Source organism: Lepeophtheirus salmonis, chromosome 2, assembly GCF_016086655.4.
Source record: "Lepeophtheirus salmonis chromosome 2, UVic_Lsal_1.4, whole genome shotgun sequence".
NCBI lineage: Eukaryota > Metazoa > Arthropoda > Copepoda > Siphonostomatoida > Caligidae > Lepeophtheirus > Lepeophtheirus salmonis.
In genome coordinates, this window is record NC_052132.2 from 25,977,147 (window position 1) to 25,993,288 (window position 16,142).

At 34.4% G+C, this 16,142-nt stretch overlaps 2 protein-coding genes across 3 annotated transcripts in view; one reads left to right on the forward strand and one right to left on the reverse strand.

Moving 5' to 3' along the window:
* Positions 1 to 1,316: 1,316 nt before the first annotated feature.
* Positions 1,317 to 11,162, forward strand: Megf8 (multiple EGF like domains 8). The gene is made up of 4 exons (XM_040707339.2): positions 1,317 to 1,955; positions 2,011 to 5,627; positions 5,689 to 8,826; positions 8,932 to 11,162. The coding sequence occupies exons 1-4, from the start codon at positions 1,757 to 1,759 to the stop codon at positions 10,222 to 10,224; spliced, it is 8,247 nt and encodes a 2,748-aa protein (XP_040563273.1). The 5' UTR covers positions 1,317 to 1,756; the 3' UTR covers positions 10,225 to 11,162.
* Positions 11,135 to 16,142, reverse strand: part of LOC121113540 (uncharacterized) — a 219,417-nt gene continuing 214,409 nt past the window's right edge. For both annotated transcript variants that reach the window (XM_040707340.2, XM_040707341.2), the window contains 2 exons: positions 13,718 to 13,832; positions 11,135 to 11,501 (listed from right to left, as the gene is read on the reverse strand). In XM_040707340.2, coding sequence (XP_040563274.1) covers positions 11,351 to 11,501; positions 13,718 to 13,832 — 266 coding nt within the window. In that variant the 3' untranslated portion in view covers positions 11,135 to 11,350. The remainder of the gene's footprint in view (positions 11,502 to 13,717; positions 13,833 to 16,142) is intronic.

Consider the following 16,142-nt stretch of genomic DNA (forward strand, 5'->3'; position numbering starts at 1 on the left):
CTGCAGCGATAGCTGTTTAGCCCTCTGCCATGACACTACATAGCTTTTTGGCCCTACTCTCCAAAAGGTTAGCGACCCTTGTTTTAAGAAATAACGTGATATATTAAAAGTTTAGATTACGAGTAGTAGAAAAAACGGATAATGTATAAAGTTCAATTTTGTACCCGCCTTTATTAGAACCTGTGATAGTTCAAAATATTAATAAATAATTGAAAAAATGTACCATTACTCACATGAGATGAGGAATATGCCCGATATTTGCGACTAAACTAGGATTTGAGTTCATATATTGAAGTCTTTGGAACTCGACTTGATCTCACTACCAAAGCCTCGCGACTCGACCTCGACTTGAAAGCTAATTTATACTAAACTCATGAAAAGCCTTAATCCTGTAGACCCTATATTATATTTATGGACATGAAATATCTTAAATTAGCTTGAAATAAATCCAAGACTCGAATTGTCCTCTATAAAAAGATTCAAACTTAAATTTGTTAGCAAGGTCTTTAAACTAGATTTGCAATGCAAATTCATAATAATAAAACTTACAAAAACTCCTTGTTTTGTAAGGGATTATGTATAAATCTATATTGAAGATGATATGACAAGCGTAGATCAAACGAGTCTAAGTATATATAAATTTTAATTGAAAAATGTTCTAATTTTAGTATTAAAATTTGATAATTTGGTGGAGATCCACATTATTCCACGTGACTTATAACAATAGTAGTGGATGTATTGAAGAATTTAAAAAATTGTACATATTGACTAAAAACCTGCTACTTTATTTTTTATTTAAGTATTATTAAACTCGCCGATGAGGTTGCGCAGTAGAGCTAGTGCCACTCCAGATATTTTTATAACACATATTCCTCTTTCATGATCCAAGGAAATAAACAACAAAGGACGTCATTGGAGTAGAGTTCAACATTTCTAAAACATGACGTCACTGCAGCTCGTCATAAAATATCAAAAATGTGGCGGGTCAACACAAAAGCAAGCTAGATTGTTTTTTTCTCTAAATTGAATAAAATAAATTATTTATTTGTATTCATCGTCGAATTATCCTCAATTTTAATGAACAAATTATTCTTATTAAACCTATAGGTGTCCCTGAAATTGCACTTAAAATAGTCAAAATTGATATCGGGTCAATACAAGTCACTTAAATGAAATAAAGGTTCTATGATATAAATTAAAAATTCTTGGGCCTCTCCACTCATCCTACAAATTTGAATACAAAGCCTATAATTGACTCAAATATGTCAAGGAAATATTGGGCATTATTATGTATATGATATATGTATTAAAAAAGTAGTTGAAAACTTGTGAAGAACGACAACATCATGAAGGGGGTAACATATATGATATAATCATATGAATGGGACATTTCACATTATTGATGTGAGTTGTGCTGTGTGACGTCACTTTGGTTCTACAGGCTCCTTTTTGAATTCCATATTTGATATTGAGCTAGCAAGATGAAGAGAAGTGAGAAGTGAGCTGAGACTCATGAACGCAGAATGAGAGAGATTCCTTCCATCACTCCTAGTCATTTCATTTCATGCGCGCGGCCATAAAAGGCAATCTGAAATCATTATTTATTATTATTAGAAGTAACTACAAAGTAAAGTAAGAGAAGAAAAAGCTGAATTATTCTACTACTAGAGATTGACGAATTCCATTTGGATGGAGGTGGGCGGACTGAACTTACATCAATGTGCTTGTTAATGTAAAGGGCTATGAAAGGGAAAGAATGGGATCCTGGATCTGGTTCTTGTTTGCACTCTTGCTATCCTGGATTCCAAGATTAAGAGCCTGTACCAGAACGTTTCTCCGAGATGCTCATGGAGTAATTGGAGACGGTCCTGGGAATTACACGCCCAACTCTGTGTGTGAGTGGTTCATTTCTCCAGAGGATCCTTCTCTCAAGTACATAACGATCGAGTTCCAGGGTAGGTGACTCACTTTGCTACTCTTGCACTTGTCTAATGAGTGAATGTCTTTCAGAGCTGAGCACGGAATGTGCGTACGACTACCTCTTTATTCTGGATGGGAATGGGAGTCTCTTGGCGAGTCTCTCGGGATCTGGCTCTGGTGCGAAAGTGACGTCTCCCTCTGGGTCAATGCATCTCATTCTCTATTCTGATACCAACTATGCTCTCTCGGGCTTTTCCGCCATCTACAATTCCTTTGTGTGTCCTCAAAATTGCTCAGAGCGAGGCGTTTGTACGGACAATGCGACATGTGGATGTGATGAAGGATTCACGGGGCCGGACTGCTCTATTGAAACCTGTCCAGATGGATGTAAACCTGGGGGCAAATGTCTGGAGAGGAAGCGCTGTGTTTGTTCCCCCGGATTTACGGGCTACGATTGTAGTTTACATGAGAGTAATATTGTTGGGAATACTTGGCATCTTTTGAATCCACCACAGGACACATTTTTCTCTCCACGTACAAGTCACAGCTCTATCGTCTTAGAAAACAGCATTTATTTTTATGGAGGTTACAACCTTCGTTATGTTTTAAGGGATTTGATATCCTATGACTTTGAAACATGGAAGAAAATAGAACCTCAAAATAACATTTCTTGGCCACCCCCATTGTATGGACACGCCGCTGTCGAATTAGATTCTGGATTTGTTCTATTCGGTGGGAAAGATAACCATCATATTCCCTCGAGCCAAGTTTGGGTGTATAATGTATCAACCCATTCGTGGAAAAGAATGGAAAAAGATATGCCAATTCCTTTATCTTCCCATGCAGTAGCACGTGTAAACGAAACTCTATATATTTTTGGAGGAAGTGGAGTTTTTGGGGAGTTTTCTTCTTCTATGTTCACACTACAACTTTCTGATTGGACTTGGAAGACAGTCGAGCCACGTAATGGTAAAATGACTGACTTGAGAGTTACTGGTCACAGTCTGGTGTATCATTCTGGTTCAGAATCGTTAATATTATTTGGGGGATTAGTGGCTGATCTAGCTCGATTTTCAAGACTAAGTGATCGAATATGGGTTTATGATATAAAGAAACGTAAATGGTCAGAGTTAGAATCTGCTGGAGATAAAGATCGCCCTCCTGAACGGGCTTATCATGCGGCTGTTGTCATAGGAGACTATATGGTTATTTTTGGAGGTTATTCTCACCGCCACAATAAAGTAGAAATATGTTATGATAAAGAAATATATTTTTATCATTTGGGCTGCCACAGCTGGGTTAGTAAAAATATCCTGGATGAAGGGGCTGTTCAGCATAGAAACTATCCTGAGAGAGAAGGTTTATTTGGTGCTTCCGTTGCTGTCAAAAAACCAAACATCATTGTCTATTCTGGTGGATATAAGGGCTCTGTAAGTGGGAACGTATGGGCTTTTACTTTTCCGTTTGCTCTCTCGATTCCCAACAATAAAAAAGTGTGCTCTAAATATGGTAGCTCCAGTATGTGTAAAGCTAATCCAGAGTGTGGTTGGTGCTCTACAACTGGTATTTGTTATCCAAGAACCTCTACCTCCAATTGTAGCAGTAATTTAAGAACAAATTCTTGTCCTGGAATATGTCCTGCTCTCAAAGATTGTTATTCGTGTGTTATACATAGTCAAAGGTCTTCTTCCATTTCTTTTGGAGAGAGTGTTGTTGATCAACTACGACTTAAAGAGTGTGGTTGGTGTGTTCATTCTCAAACTTGTTTACCAAGATATGCAACCCCTGATCCTTGCTCCCTTGAAAGAAAAATTAAAAGGGATTCAGCTGCTAAATTGACTACTCCTAATCAATGTACAAGAGAGAATTTTAAATCTGGCATAACATTATTTAAATACTCTAATCCTCCCAACGAAACTTATCCGGATGAAGTTTCAATTATCAATAAAACAGAAGCTGAATATATGCCTTTTTTGAATGAAGTGCTTCCCTCGTCTTATCGCCGTAGCCGAGAAGAATATATACTTAGAATTAGAGGATCTGTCCACATTCCTCACCATCATTACTCATCCTCCTATTCTCTTAATGGATCTTCCGATGATGATAAAATTGAAGAAGAAAGGTATCTTCTTCCATGTGTTCGTAATGCTGCCAGAATGGTTTTATCCCTCTCTCCAAGATCTACTGGGAAATTAAGGACTATCATTAATGGTACTTATTACACAACTACCTCATGCAGAAATAATCTTAAGTGGCCAGAATCTGGTAGCCCTATCATCCTTAAACCAGGTACCTCATATCAAATTGACTTCTCGGCAACAGCATTGTTTGAGAGTTCTATGGTTCTCAATGGATTTTTTCAACCTCCTCTGGAGTTATCCCTTAAAAGTGGGATAGATGATGAGCAAATAATGCCTCAGGTCTTCGGGAAGGATTTCTTGCGCCCATTTCGGGGAGATGGGTCATGTTTATCATACAAGAATTGTTTTGCTTGTACTGCCGACACACTCTGTGGTTGGTGCTCTGTGCATAATGAATGCCTTGCAAGAGGAGATCGATCGGTTGAGGATAGATGCAACGATAATTTTCTAACTCTTGATCCATCAATGTGTGTCAACTGCTCCAGTCATATATATTGTGATACATGCTCAAACGATGTTAATTGTGAATACAGAACTAGAGATTCTAAATGCGTTCGGCGAGGAAGTTCACTTTACATACGAAAGGATGACAGGTTAGCTATTACTTCTTATTTAGAGTGCCCAATACCGTGTCATAGTAGAAGTAACTGTTCAGACTGCTTGGGTGAACCGGGTAGATGTGTTTGGTGTGCTGAGACAGAAGAGTGTTTTCTTTTTTCCGTGTATACTTCTGAATATCGTTATGGAAGATGTCGAGAATGGTTTGATAGAAATAATTTCTATGATGAAGGAGAGGAAATTCCTGAGAAATTAAATGATCATATAATGTGCCGAACCTGCTCTAGTTTTTCTAGGTGCTCTGAGTGCCTCAAGTCATTGGGTTGCGGATGGTGTTACGATTCACAAAATCCTGTTAATGGTATTTGCTCTACAGGAAGTTTTCTCAATTCTTCATCAAATGAGGTATGTGCAATGAACAAATCTATGAGCTGGGCGTATTCATCTTGTCCTGATGTGGATGAGTGTGCTTTAAATCTTCACAATTGTCATGAAAATGCAACTTGTAGCAATTATCCGGGGTCATTTCAATGCAATTGTAACAGGGGATTCATAGGAGATGGAATTAATGAATGCTTAAGAACATGTTATGAAGACTGTGTTCACGGAAAGTGTGTTAACCTAGGATATGAAAACTTTAAGTGTGAGTGTGATCTGGGATGGGCAGGTGTAGATTGTTCGTTAGATTGTAATTGCCACAATCACTCTACTTGTTACGAAGATATTGGAATTTGTGATAAATGTATGAATAATACGACTGGAAAACATTGTCATCTATGCAAAGAAGGAAGCTTTGGAAATGCTACTATAGGAGGATGCGATTCTTGCTTTTGTAATGGCCATGAGAACATTCCAGCTGGGATTTGTGATCATGATACTGGTGATTGTTTCTGTTTGGATTTGACCACAGGAAGTAGCTGTGAAATTTGTATAGAAGGTTTTTATGGAGATCCACGACATGGTGGAAAATGCTATCATTCTTGCTCCCCAAGGAAATATATCACTGAGGTAATTTATATTCTTTGTACATCTAAATTCTTTGTAGTAGGTAATGTATATCATACTTTAGTTTGACTCTGGAAGTTTTGGGAGCTATGGAGGGAATTTGAGTATTGAAAAAGATTGCTTATGGATAATAAGCTCTGCATCGTCTTCCAGAATGAATTTAGATGACAAATCAAATACATACTTTTCTTCCATTCCTAAAGGATTTAATGCAATCAGCTTAACGATAGAATCTGTTAACATATCGTGCTCCGAAAATTCAATTTACATCTATGATGGATTGCCTCCTTATATATCATCCTCAGATAATTTTTCCATTTTAGGTATAGTTTGCAACGAAAAATATGATATGCCGAATAAACAATTCATTGCACATTCTGGAGTTATCTCTGTATATTTCCAAAGACCGGATGATTTGAGTCAAGGATTTAATGCTTCCTTTCAAGTAATGACGTGTCCTAAAGAAGGATGTGATTCAGACAATGACTGCCCCATGAACTGTTCATCAATTGGTGAATGTCATCGTGGTGTTTGCATTTGCCCTGTTGGGTTTGGTGACATTGATTGCTCAATTGAATTACCAACACAAACTGTTCCTATAAAGACTACTTTATTTCTACCTGACATTGGAGGTCATTCTTTCCGTTTTGGCCACTCTATGGATATTGATTTAGAGGAAACGCTGTGGATTTATGGAGGATCTAGTGGGAATCACGTTCTAAATGATATTCGTGCCTTTGATACTCGTAATAACTCATGGATCCGTGTTACTGTTCGTGGAGAAGTATCTCCTCCTATCGGTAGATATTTTCATGCTTCAGTTTTTTATAAAAATGTCCTTTACATTCATGGAGGAATTAACAAAACCCATTATTTGGACGATTTTTGGTCCTTTGATGTTATCACACGAAATTGGAGAGAGATTAAAACTAAGGAAAATCCCCAAAGTGTTGCTGGACACACACTCACATTAAATGCGGATGTTGCGCGTTTCTTATTAATTGGAGGTATTTCACCTATGAACGGATTTAATGATAAAGTATTGGAGTACATTCCCTTTTTTAACATATGGAGAGAAGTATTTACTGAAGGTTATTCGCCTTTAAAAGCTGGAGGTCTTTACGGTCATTCATGTATATATCACGAAGGACACTTTTATGTGTATGGAGGAATCAGTTTTTACGTTGATAAAGTCGATGTTTCTAATCGATTATATTCTTTAAACTATGATACTCTTCAGTGGTCATTGCTTACTTCATTTATTAACGTACAAGGAGGATCTTCACCAATGTATTTTCATTCTGCTATATCAACTCCCAAATTTATGATGCTAATTGGAGGTAATCCTGGAGCTGTTATTGCATATATATACGACTGCCAGACTTGGGTTGGCCTTGATTATAATTTAAATGAAAGGTATTTGGGACTTGCTGCTGTTAGAGGAGAGAATTCCGTGTACTTGATGGGAGGTTTTTCTCATGGAAAGGTTTTAGGAGATGTTAAACGCCTTGATATTCCTCAGGACTTATGCCGAGTCTATGACAAAAAAAGTGATTTATGTAAAGTCACTCATGGTTGTTCTTACTGTTCTGTGTATGAGATAGTTTCGGGCACCAACTCCTCCTATTGTTACTCAATCAGTAGTGGGAAAGAACCAGAAGAATGTAGAAGTTTTTCATCCGGAATCAAGGAATCGAATGAAGGATTGAATTGTGAAAAAATCAAACTTAGTTGCAATTTTTATCGAGTTTGCGGAGAATGTTTATCCAAGAATTGTCGCTGGTGTTCGGGATGTAACAAAGGTCAGTGCGTTCATCGTCTTGCTGATTGCGGATTAGAGTTTTTATGCAATTTGAAGCCAAAGGAAGTAACACTCCCTGAGCAATGCCCTGATTTAATTTGTTCTGCTTCTGATTGTCAAAAATGTAAGACAAATAATAGTTCATCTGAATGTGTTTGGACTAGAAGGGTGCATAAATCTGGAGAGCAAAAAAGAAAAGTAAATGAGTCACCAATTTACGATTGGAATTGTGAACAAAAAAGAGTTATTGATCACGGTCTCATCTTTTTGAAAGAACAACAAAATGATGATCCAGAGTCATGTCCTGCACCTTGTGACTCCTACCACGATTGTAACAAGTGTTTATCAAGCACAGGTGCGGAAGGAGGATGGAGTGAATGTCGTTGGTCAATCAAGCTCAATGAATGCATCTCTCCAGGATATTTACAACTCAGATGTACTGGAGGTAATTGTGGACGTATTTTGAAGCGTGGAGATATGTGTCCTATTTCTTGCTCTCAAAGGACGAACTGCAAAACATGTCTTCAAAGAAGTGACTGTGGATGGTGTTCATTTTCATCGAGTCCTCTTACAGGAATTGGAGTGTGTCTTCAGGGTGAAATTCATGATTCTATAAACAACAAAGTGTATTGTCTTTCAAACTCTACTCTAGGATTCTCTCAAAACATTTTGTCTAACTCTTTATTTTCAACTTCTTCAAGTAATAAATGGAATATTGAAATGTGTCCTCCTGAGAATGAATGTTCTAATAATCACCACGATTGTGATCCTGACTCAGAGATGTGCATTGATACGGAGCTTTCCTACAAATGTGTCTGTAATGAAGGATACGAAAAAAAAGTTTCTGGAGAAGGATGCAAACCAATTTGTTCACAAGGTTGTCTTTATGGAAAGTGTATAGAACCAGGAGTTTGCAAATGTGATTTCTCATATGTTGGACTTGACTGTTCCAAACAGTGTCAGTGCAATGGACACTCTGACTGTGAAAGTCCTGAGAGATTAGATGTCTGTATTTCCTGTCAAAATAATACAATTGGAGCTCATTGTGAAAAGTGTGCTCGATTCTATGTTGGAGATCCACGAAATAAAGGCAAATGTGTGTCTTGCTATGACTTTTGCAATACTCATTCAAATTATTGTCTCCATTCATCATATTTGAAAGAATTAAATGTAAGCGGGAATAATAAAATTGTTTTGGATGATCGTAGTCTTCAAAGAGTTAGTAAGTCAATCCATAGTGGGCCTAGAGATGGTTCTGAAACCGTTTGTGTCAATTGTGAAGATTATACTCAAGGTAGAACTTGTGAGCAATGCGTGGAAAGACATTTTCGAGGAACTGAGGATACGCGCAATGACTGCCGGCCATGTTGGTGCAATGGACATGGAAATACATGTGATCAGGTTTGTGACATTTAAATATTTTAATATATATTATTATGATATGAACAACGATCCAATGGATCTATTATGTCACTCAATAAATGTAAACCTATATTTGTATTTCAGATAACTGGGGAAAATTGTCAATGTCATAATAACACATACTCGGATGTTCATCAATGTAGATATTTACGTATGAATCTCTATGGTCGAGAGTCTTCGTGTTTCAAATACCAATGCAGCAGATGCAAGGAATACTATCTTGGATACCCTGAAAATGGACATCAATGCTATAGAGTCATGACAGTGGACACGGAGTATTGTTTTGATCCTGAAACACAATCTGAGTGCAATAGGATTCCATCTCCTTTAAACGCTGGTCAAGCAGTATTTTTTGCGGTTCAACCCAAGTTCATGAATGTAGATATACGAATTGTAATTGATGTCACTGTTGGCGAAGTGGATGTATATTTGGCTCCAGACTCTCGAATATTTGTCGTTGAAAACGATGAAAACTGGCATCACAATATTTCTTTTGATCCTCGTTTCTTTATTTTTCCTGTATCCGCCCGTTCAAAAAGAGGCGCACTTCATCTTCAACCGGGTGGACGAAGAAGATCGGCATCCTCGGTGGGTGCTTCTCATCGTTCCAAGTCTACTTTGTATTATATGTCTAATTTGACGGATGCCAACATATTCTATCATCTTATATCAAAAAAGTGTACCAAAAATATCACATTCCTTAAAGTTCGTCACACAGGAAGAATATTGCATGCAAAAGGACTCAAAAATAGACTTGTGATATCACTTCCCGAAGCTTATCATGATCTGAGAACTACTCGTTTTCACATTGTCGTCATTGGAAAAGTGTCGTCCAAGGTTACATTTGGATCCATGTATTTTCGTCAAGATCAGTTACATATAGACCTTTTCGTATTTTTTTCCGTCTTTTTCTCTTGTTTCTTTTTATTTTTATCCTTTTGTGTTGTTGTATGGAAATGCAAAATCCTCACAGATGTGAGGCGGGCTCGTCGACGACATGAGGTCGAAATGATGCATATGGCTCAAAGACCTTTTACAAAAATTTTGATTCTTTTGAATCAAGATGAAAGTAGTAGTAGCTTTTATGTATCGAAGAAAAAAGTTGGCGGAACCTGTCGATCTCGTCATTATCATCACCGGCGTCATCATAATCACAGAAAAATATCCGATCAAAGTCATAATCACCTTCGTCTTCACATGGTGGATTGTAGTAGCAATGATGACGAGGCGACGGAAGAATCTTATAGAATTCGTCCAGTGGCACAGGAACCTCTTATTGGTGGATCTCCCAACATTAACACCGTCCTTGTGCAATATCCCAGTGGTGGAAAAAGTAGGTGTTTGAGCTTTGGATCCGCTTTAATAAATAAAACTTGAGTAGTACTCCTATGCACCCTTTGCTTACTATCTACATATGTACAGGGTCTGAGGCCCAAGTATTTTAGGGCACTTTTAATTACGAATTATTCCTTTTAAAGTAGTATTTTATAATTTGTACCTTAAATACGGATCTAGAGGCACCGAACAGCCTCAAACCTCTAACTCACTCCTCGATATATGGACGATTTTCTCGTCAAGGTCGTTTTCAACGATTAGTTTGACGCAGATATTATCCTCTCCTCAATGCTCCTGTTTTTTTAAACTTCTGGATGGTGTAATGGAAGAAAGACACTTATTAGAGCTTTAAGGTCTCAACTAGAGATCGATAATGACTTGACGTTTTTCAATTTTGCGAATTTGTAACTCCATTTATGAGACCAAAACTATTTCATCCATCATGTGAGTGCGGAGTAAAAGTGCGGGAAGTTCAAATAGAGTTAGTAATACTTAAAAATAAGAGTCCCATCCTAAGTTTAACATGTGATGGACCCACCCTGTATATATTAATAATAAGGTGTTCATATGGGTATAAAAGTAGGCATTTATCCTTTTTATCTTTCATTTCAATACTCATTTTTTATATTCATTCAGATTAAATGTTATAATACATTATTACATATATAATTATACATACATAGTAGGTATATTATATTATATTCATTTTTTAAATTATTTTTGAAAACATTTATAACGCATAGGTTACTCAGTATTAATGTCTAGATAATCACGACTCATCTGTTTTAAAAAAAAAAGTATATTTTATTGTTTCAACCTATAAAATAATTATATTATCCAAATAATGTTATGTTATTTTGGTTCTCCTTTGTTTTCTCCATCTATATTCAATATTCATTACCTATATCCATATATTACATATTATAGAAACTCAATCAATAATAAGTATTAATTAATTAATAAATTCCGTATATTTCTTATAGTATTTTTCTATTTTATTACAACTTTATTTGAAATGGGAAAGTATGCATTATGTTAAATAAGTAATTAATAAATATTATGTGAATACATGGAAGGGATAATTTTCTTATAAGTTTGGCAAGCTGATTCGATATATATTATATATTCTGTAGATGTAGTAGGATGGGATTCACTTATGTTATGGGCTTTAGAATACACAAAGTGGTTCTGCATGAAATTTGAGTAAGGCTGAACTTATTAGATGTAAGAGTATCAGGAGGTGGACAGGGCTCTTGGTTCTTTGGCTGGAATTGCAGGCATCAATGTCATCACAACTTTGTACACATCCATGAGCGTATCTGAAAATCAAATGAATCTCCTTTAAGTAGACTGTTGAATGCAGAATGATTAAGGATCATTCTATGAAAAATTAAAACTGAATTTTATTTTTTCATTAAAATTTGAATAATCTTATATATACATTGCTTGGGCCAAGGAGGAGCAGGAAATCATATCGATCAATGGTATTTTCTTACTGTTTAGTCCCATTCAGTGCGGGCGAGCGTCTTCTATAATTCGTTATAATATAGCGCCTGTATATTATATGAAATGTATTATTATGAATTAGTAAAGAAAACAAATTGTTAATTACATTCAAGTGACATATCAATATATATGCATGAAAAAAAATGCATAGATGAGAAGTTAATAATTTATTATTGTCAAATATTTTCGTCATATATCAATTTTTATGTGTTAAATTTATATGCAAATGAATTTCAACACAAATTTCTACAAACTTTATTTTATATACAAATCCAATATTCCATGGAATGAGTGCAAAATTGTTTTTTTGCAAATTTCTTCGCAAATTTCGATTTTGTACATTTTTGATAAAAATAAATGATGGACTTCTCATCTATACAACTTTTTTATGCATATATGTTGGTATGTTATTTAAAGTTTATAAAACATTTTTTTTTAAATTCATAATACATTTCATATAATATACAGGCACTATATTATAAGGTGTGTAAGAATACCCTAATGCTTGCCTGCACCGAAGGGCTCTAAACATTAAGGAAAAATATTATTGCCCATTGTCAATGTGATTTTCTACTCCCTCTTAAAACTCAATTATATATGAATATATTAAACTTGCCCAAGCCCATGGATCTTCCATTCTAATCTTTTTTCTATGGTGAGATTTAGTTTTATGAAAATCAAAGGAGAATGTTTGATAAATATAAGGTAAAAAAGTATGATCAAGGTCAACCACATTTTTTAATAACAAAAATTTAGCTGCATTGTTCATTAGCTATTAGAATATTTTTTATCTCCATTCATCAGTTAAGAAACTGATCCAAAATGATATCAAATTCATCATCAAAATAAACTCAGAACTTGATCGATTTAGAGCCAGGAAAATTTTTTTATTTCAAAATGACTTGATATGAAAAATCGAATGAAAAATATAATCAAGTGTAAATTAATACATAGAATAACCCATAGGTATAAATTATTCATTTGAAAATTAATTGATTGCTCTCGTGTAATAGAGATAACAGATAAATAACATAAATTTAATTTCAAACTATTAAACTGAAGATCGATCTAACAAATTTCCCCGGTGGATCCATTTTGTACGGTCTTTTCCAAATTTAAAATAAACAATGAAACAGAACATTTTAACTAAAATATCTTTGAATGTCGAATGCATACGCATTGAAAAAGTTAGAGAACCACTGAAATAGTTGTCAAGCTTTTTCATTATGTATCACCTAAGAAAATACCACTTTTTTTATTTAAATTTGATAATTTTATGACAAAATGCAATGGAAAAAAAAAAAAATTATGACCATTTATTATAAAAGTACAACTATTTGTGTGACCTTTCTTTATAAAAGACAAAACACTTATTTCTTTCCATCTAGTAGGAGTTCACGTATAACAGTTTGAGAAACACTGGTCTAGTAAATAGTTCAATTGTTTCAAACCCAGTGCCTAATGTATTTAATGGTGTTGGGTTTCTGTCTGAAAATCCTAAATCGGTCTGAGATCGTTATGTTTTTTAGTGGACCGAACTAACTCCGACCTTTAAAGAAGTTAGACAGGTTTCAAAGAAAAATCGAAAGGGAATATCGTTCTACGGTTTGAAATAAATTAAATTTCGGCCTACGGCCTGAGATCGCGGTCTTGAACGAAATATTTGTTCAAATCGTTCCTCAATAAAACACTCAAGACCAAATGTAAAAAATATCGATCTTGGACTTTGTTTCAACATTAATATCTAATATAAATGTAACGTAATTAGTGTTGGATTGGTCCTAGGCATAGAAAAAGTTCTCTAACCAATAAGGACCGGTCCTAGGACTGACAAATTTATACCAGAATGAACATTTAAACAAGAAATTTTTTTTTTACCTTCCTTTTTTATTTTATAAATATTTTGTAATTAAAAAAAAAATATATATACTCTGAGCTGTTCCCCTATTTTTATAATCAAGCATGGGACCGGCCACACATTCCCGCCTAAAATAAAACCTGGTTCTATGTAAAGGCTCAATGAACTTACTTATCATTAAAGTAAAAGCTTCCACAATGTGACATACGAATGATTTCTGTATCTGTTGTAAGTGTACCAGAATCCAAAGCGCATCCCCGAACCGTCAATGTACCACTTCCATCAGCTGAAATAATAAATCAAATAAAGAAATTAACATGATGCAAGAGGTTATTAGGGTAAAAAATTAAAGTTTTTGCCACGAATAATTTTGCAGTTAACTTTATTATATTAATATATTTAACACATGTGTCGAAAAGTAAATTAATAATAAGAAATAAACAATACGAACATAATTGCAGGCCTTTTCCTACACTTGGTCTAAAAAATCCCGGGCTTAACAAAGGAAACACGTCTTTTTTGTTCAAAATTGTTTTTTTTAATTAATAAAATATATATATTTATTTGTTTTATGAAGCAGAGTCCCCATAACACTTTTCAAGCCATTGCTTTGATTGAACAGTATTTTTTCTTTTTAAGAAGCAATGTAAAATTTAAAACCTGAAATTATTTTTTGATCCATTCTTTTGGAAATAAAATAAAAATAGTCACAGTTAGCACAATAACTCACAAACTAAAGAACAGATTATCATACAATTTTGACGGCTGTTTTTAAAAGGTTGGTACAAACCAAAAATGAGGAGAATTAAAAAATAAAATAGCACCATCTATGTGTCAAATTCGTGACCTTTCTGCATATGTGTTACATATACACAATTATGCTTATAACTTTCAAAATCTTTCCATCATTGTTTTGAAGGAATTAATATTCTATTATAAATGTATATTTGTTAAAAGATATATTAGAACCTTTCAAAAAATGATCAAAAATAATGGTTTTTAAAAGAAGAAGAAAAACCTCAAAGATTCGTAGTAAAACGAACTCGGTTTTAAAGGAGTTAAAACCTTGTGGGAATAAGTATGGGGAAATAAAAAAAGTAAGATTAATCTCAGGGGTTTACTGATATAATATGTATACATGTATGAGTATGCATTTTCATTTAAAATATCTATATTTATCAAAACTATTTATACCCATTTTTAGTTGTAGGTACAACTACTTTTAGCAATAGGTACGTATTCGTAAATGTACATATATATCACAATAAATTATGATAATGAAACGATCCTTTTCTTCTGAAAATATATCAACAGTGATTTAAATCGTGTGTATTTTTAGCTAGTTCGTTTTTTTGGAATTGGTGATCTGAAGAAGGAATTTTCTTTTTCTCAGCACTTGTCATTATTATTTAAGTCCTGAGTAGTGAACTTCCTTTCCTAAATATATTCTATTATATTTCGCTGCGGAAAAAGTAATTTCGTATTTCCGCCCTTTTTTTTTACTAAATATATCTTCTTCATTATTGGGCACATCGGATCATACGATAAGGCGTTGTAAAGGTGTGAGTGTATACTGCAAACACTTTCCGGACAGTTTTGTGGTTGGCGGGTTCAGTCTTGAATTATTGTATGTCGAGTATGGAGGTCTTAAAGGAAGAAATTTGCTATAATTTATATTTTTACTACGTGAAAAGGAAAAACGCGTCGAAAGTGACCAAGAAAATTTGCGATGTATTCAGGGCCGATCCTCTTTCGGTTTGTGTTCTACAACAGTGGTTCGAGCGTTTTTTGTCTCGCATAATTCTGCATTTTACTTTGAACAATTGGACTGTTTGAAGCCTGTGATCAAACAGAACCAATAGATGGCCTGGAAGCCTGATTTGTTTTGGATGGGATCTGCTGTTGTATATGGAAAAAAGACTCGATCTTATGTTACTGTATGTCAATTATCTCTATTTTCTAGTTTACGTAATCCAGATCCTAAAAATAAAAGTATACACGATTTTCATTACTAATTATTGCCTATCTTTGGTTTATATTGTTTTAAATATTCATAATAAAATATACATGTATCAATATAAATAAAATTACTATATTTTCCTTCACTAATGCTTTTTATAGAGGGGGGGGGGGTGCTTGGGCTTACAGAAATTTAAAAAAATTCGAAAAATTAAAATTTTTTGCGAAATCAATTTCAAATATTAAACTTTTTCTAAAAAATTTCTAAAATCCAAAACTATACATATGAATTAAATTTTTCGGAAAAAAAGTCAAAAATCCATAGCTATTCTCAAAAAATGTCAAATATTAAAATTTTTGAAAAAAAAAACAAAACTCAAAAATCTACAGTTGGTCAAAAAAATTAAATTTTTAGGAAAAATATTACAAAAATCTACTACTGTTTACAAAAAATTAAATAATAAAATTAAAAAATTAAATTTTCTATTGAAAAGCAAAAATTTATGGATTTGTGGGAGGGCTACAGTCCCCCCAGTCCACCTCCTGCGGATGCCTCTGACCATATGTCCTTGCACTCTTTTTTATTATTACAAACTATTCAACTCTCCCTATAACTGATGTGGGAAGAGAAATGTTC

What these genes read in the sequence shown, in the direction of transcription:
- Megf8 (XM_040707339.2), top strand. Translation starts at nt 1,757, where the DNA reads ATGGGATCCTGGATCTGGTTCTTGTTTGCACTCTTGCTATCCTGGATT. An exon ending in CATAACGATCGAGTTCCAGG is followed by an intron (nt 1,956 to 2,010) that starts GTAGGTGACTCA and finishes AATGTCTTTCAG; the next exon opens with AGCTGAGCACGGAATGTGCG. An exon ending in ATGGAAATACATGTGATCAG is followed by an intron (nt 8,827 to 8,931) that starts GTTTGTGACATT and finishes TTTGTATTTCAG; the next exon opens with ATAACTGGGGAAAATTGTCA.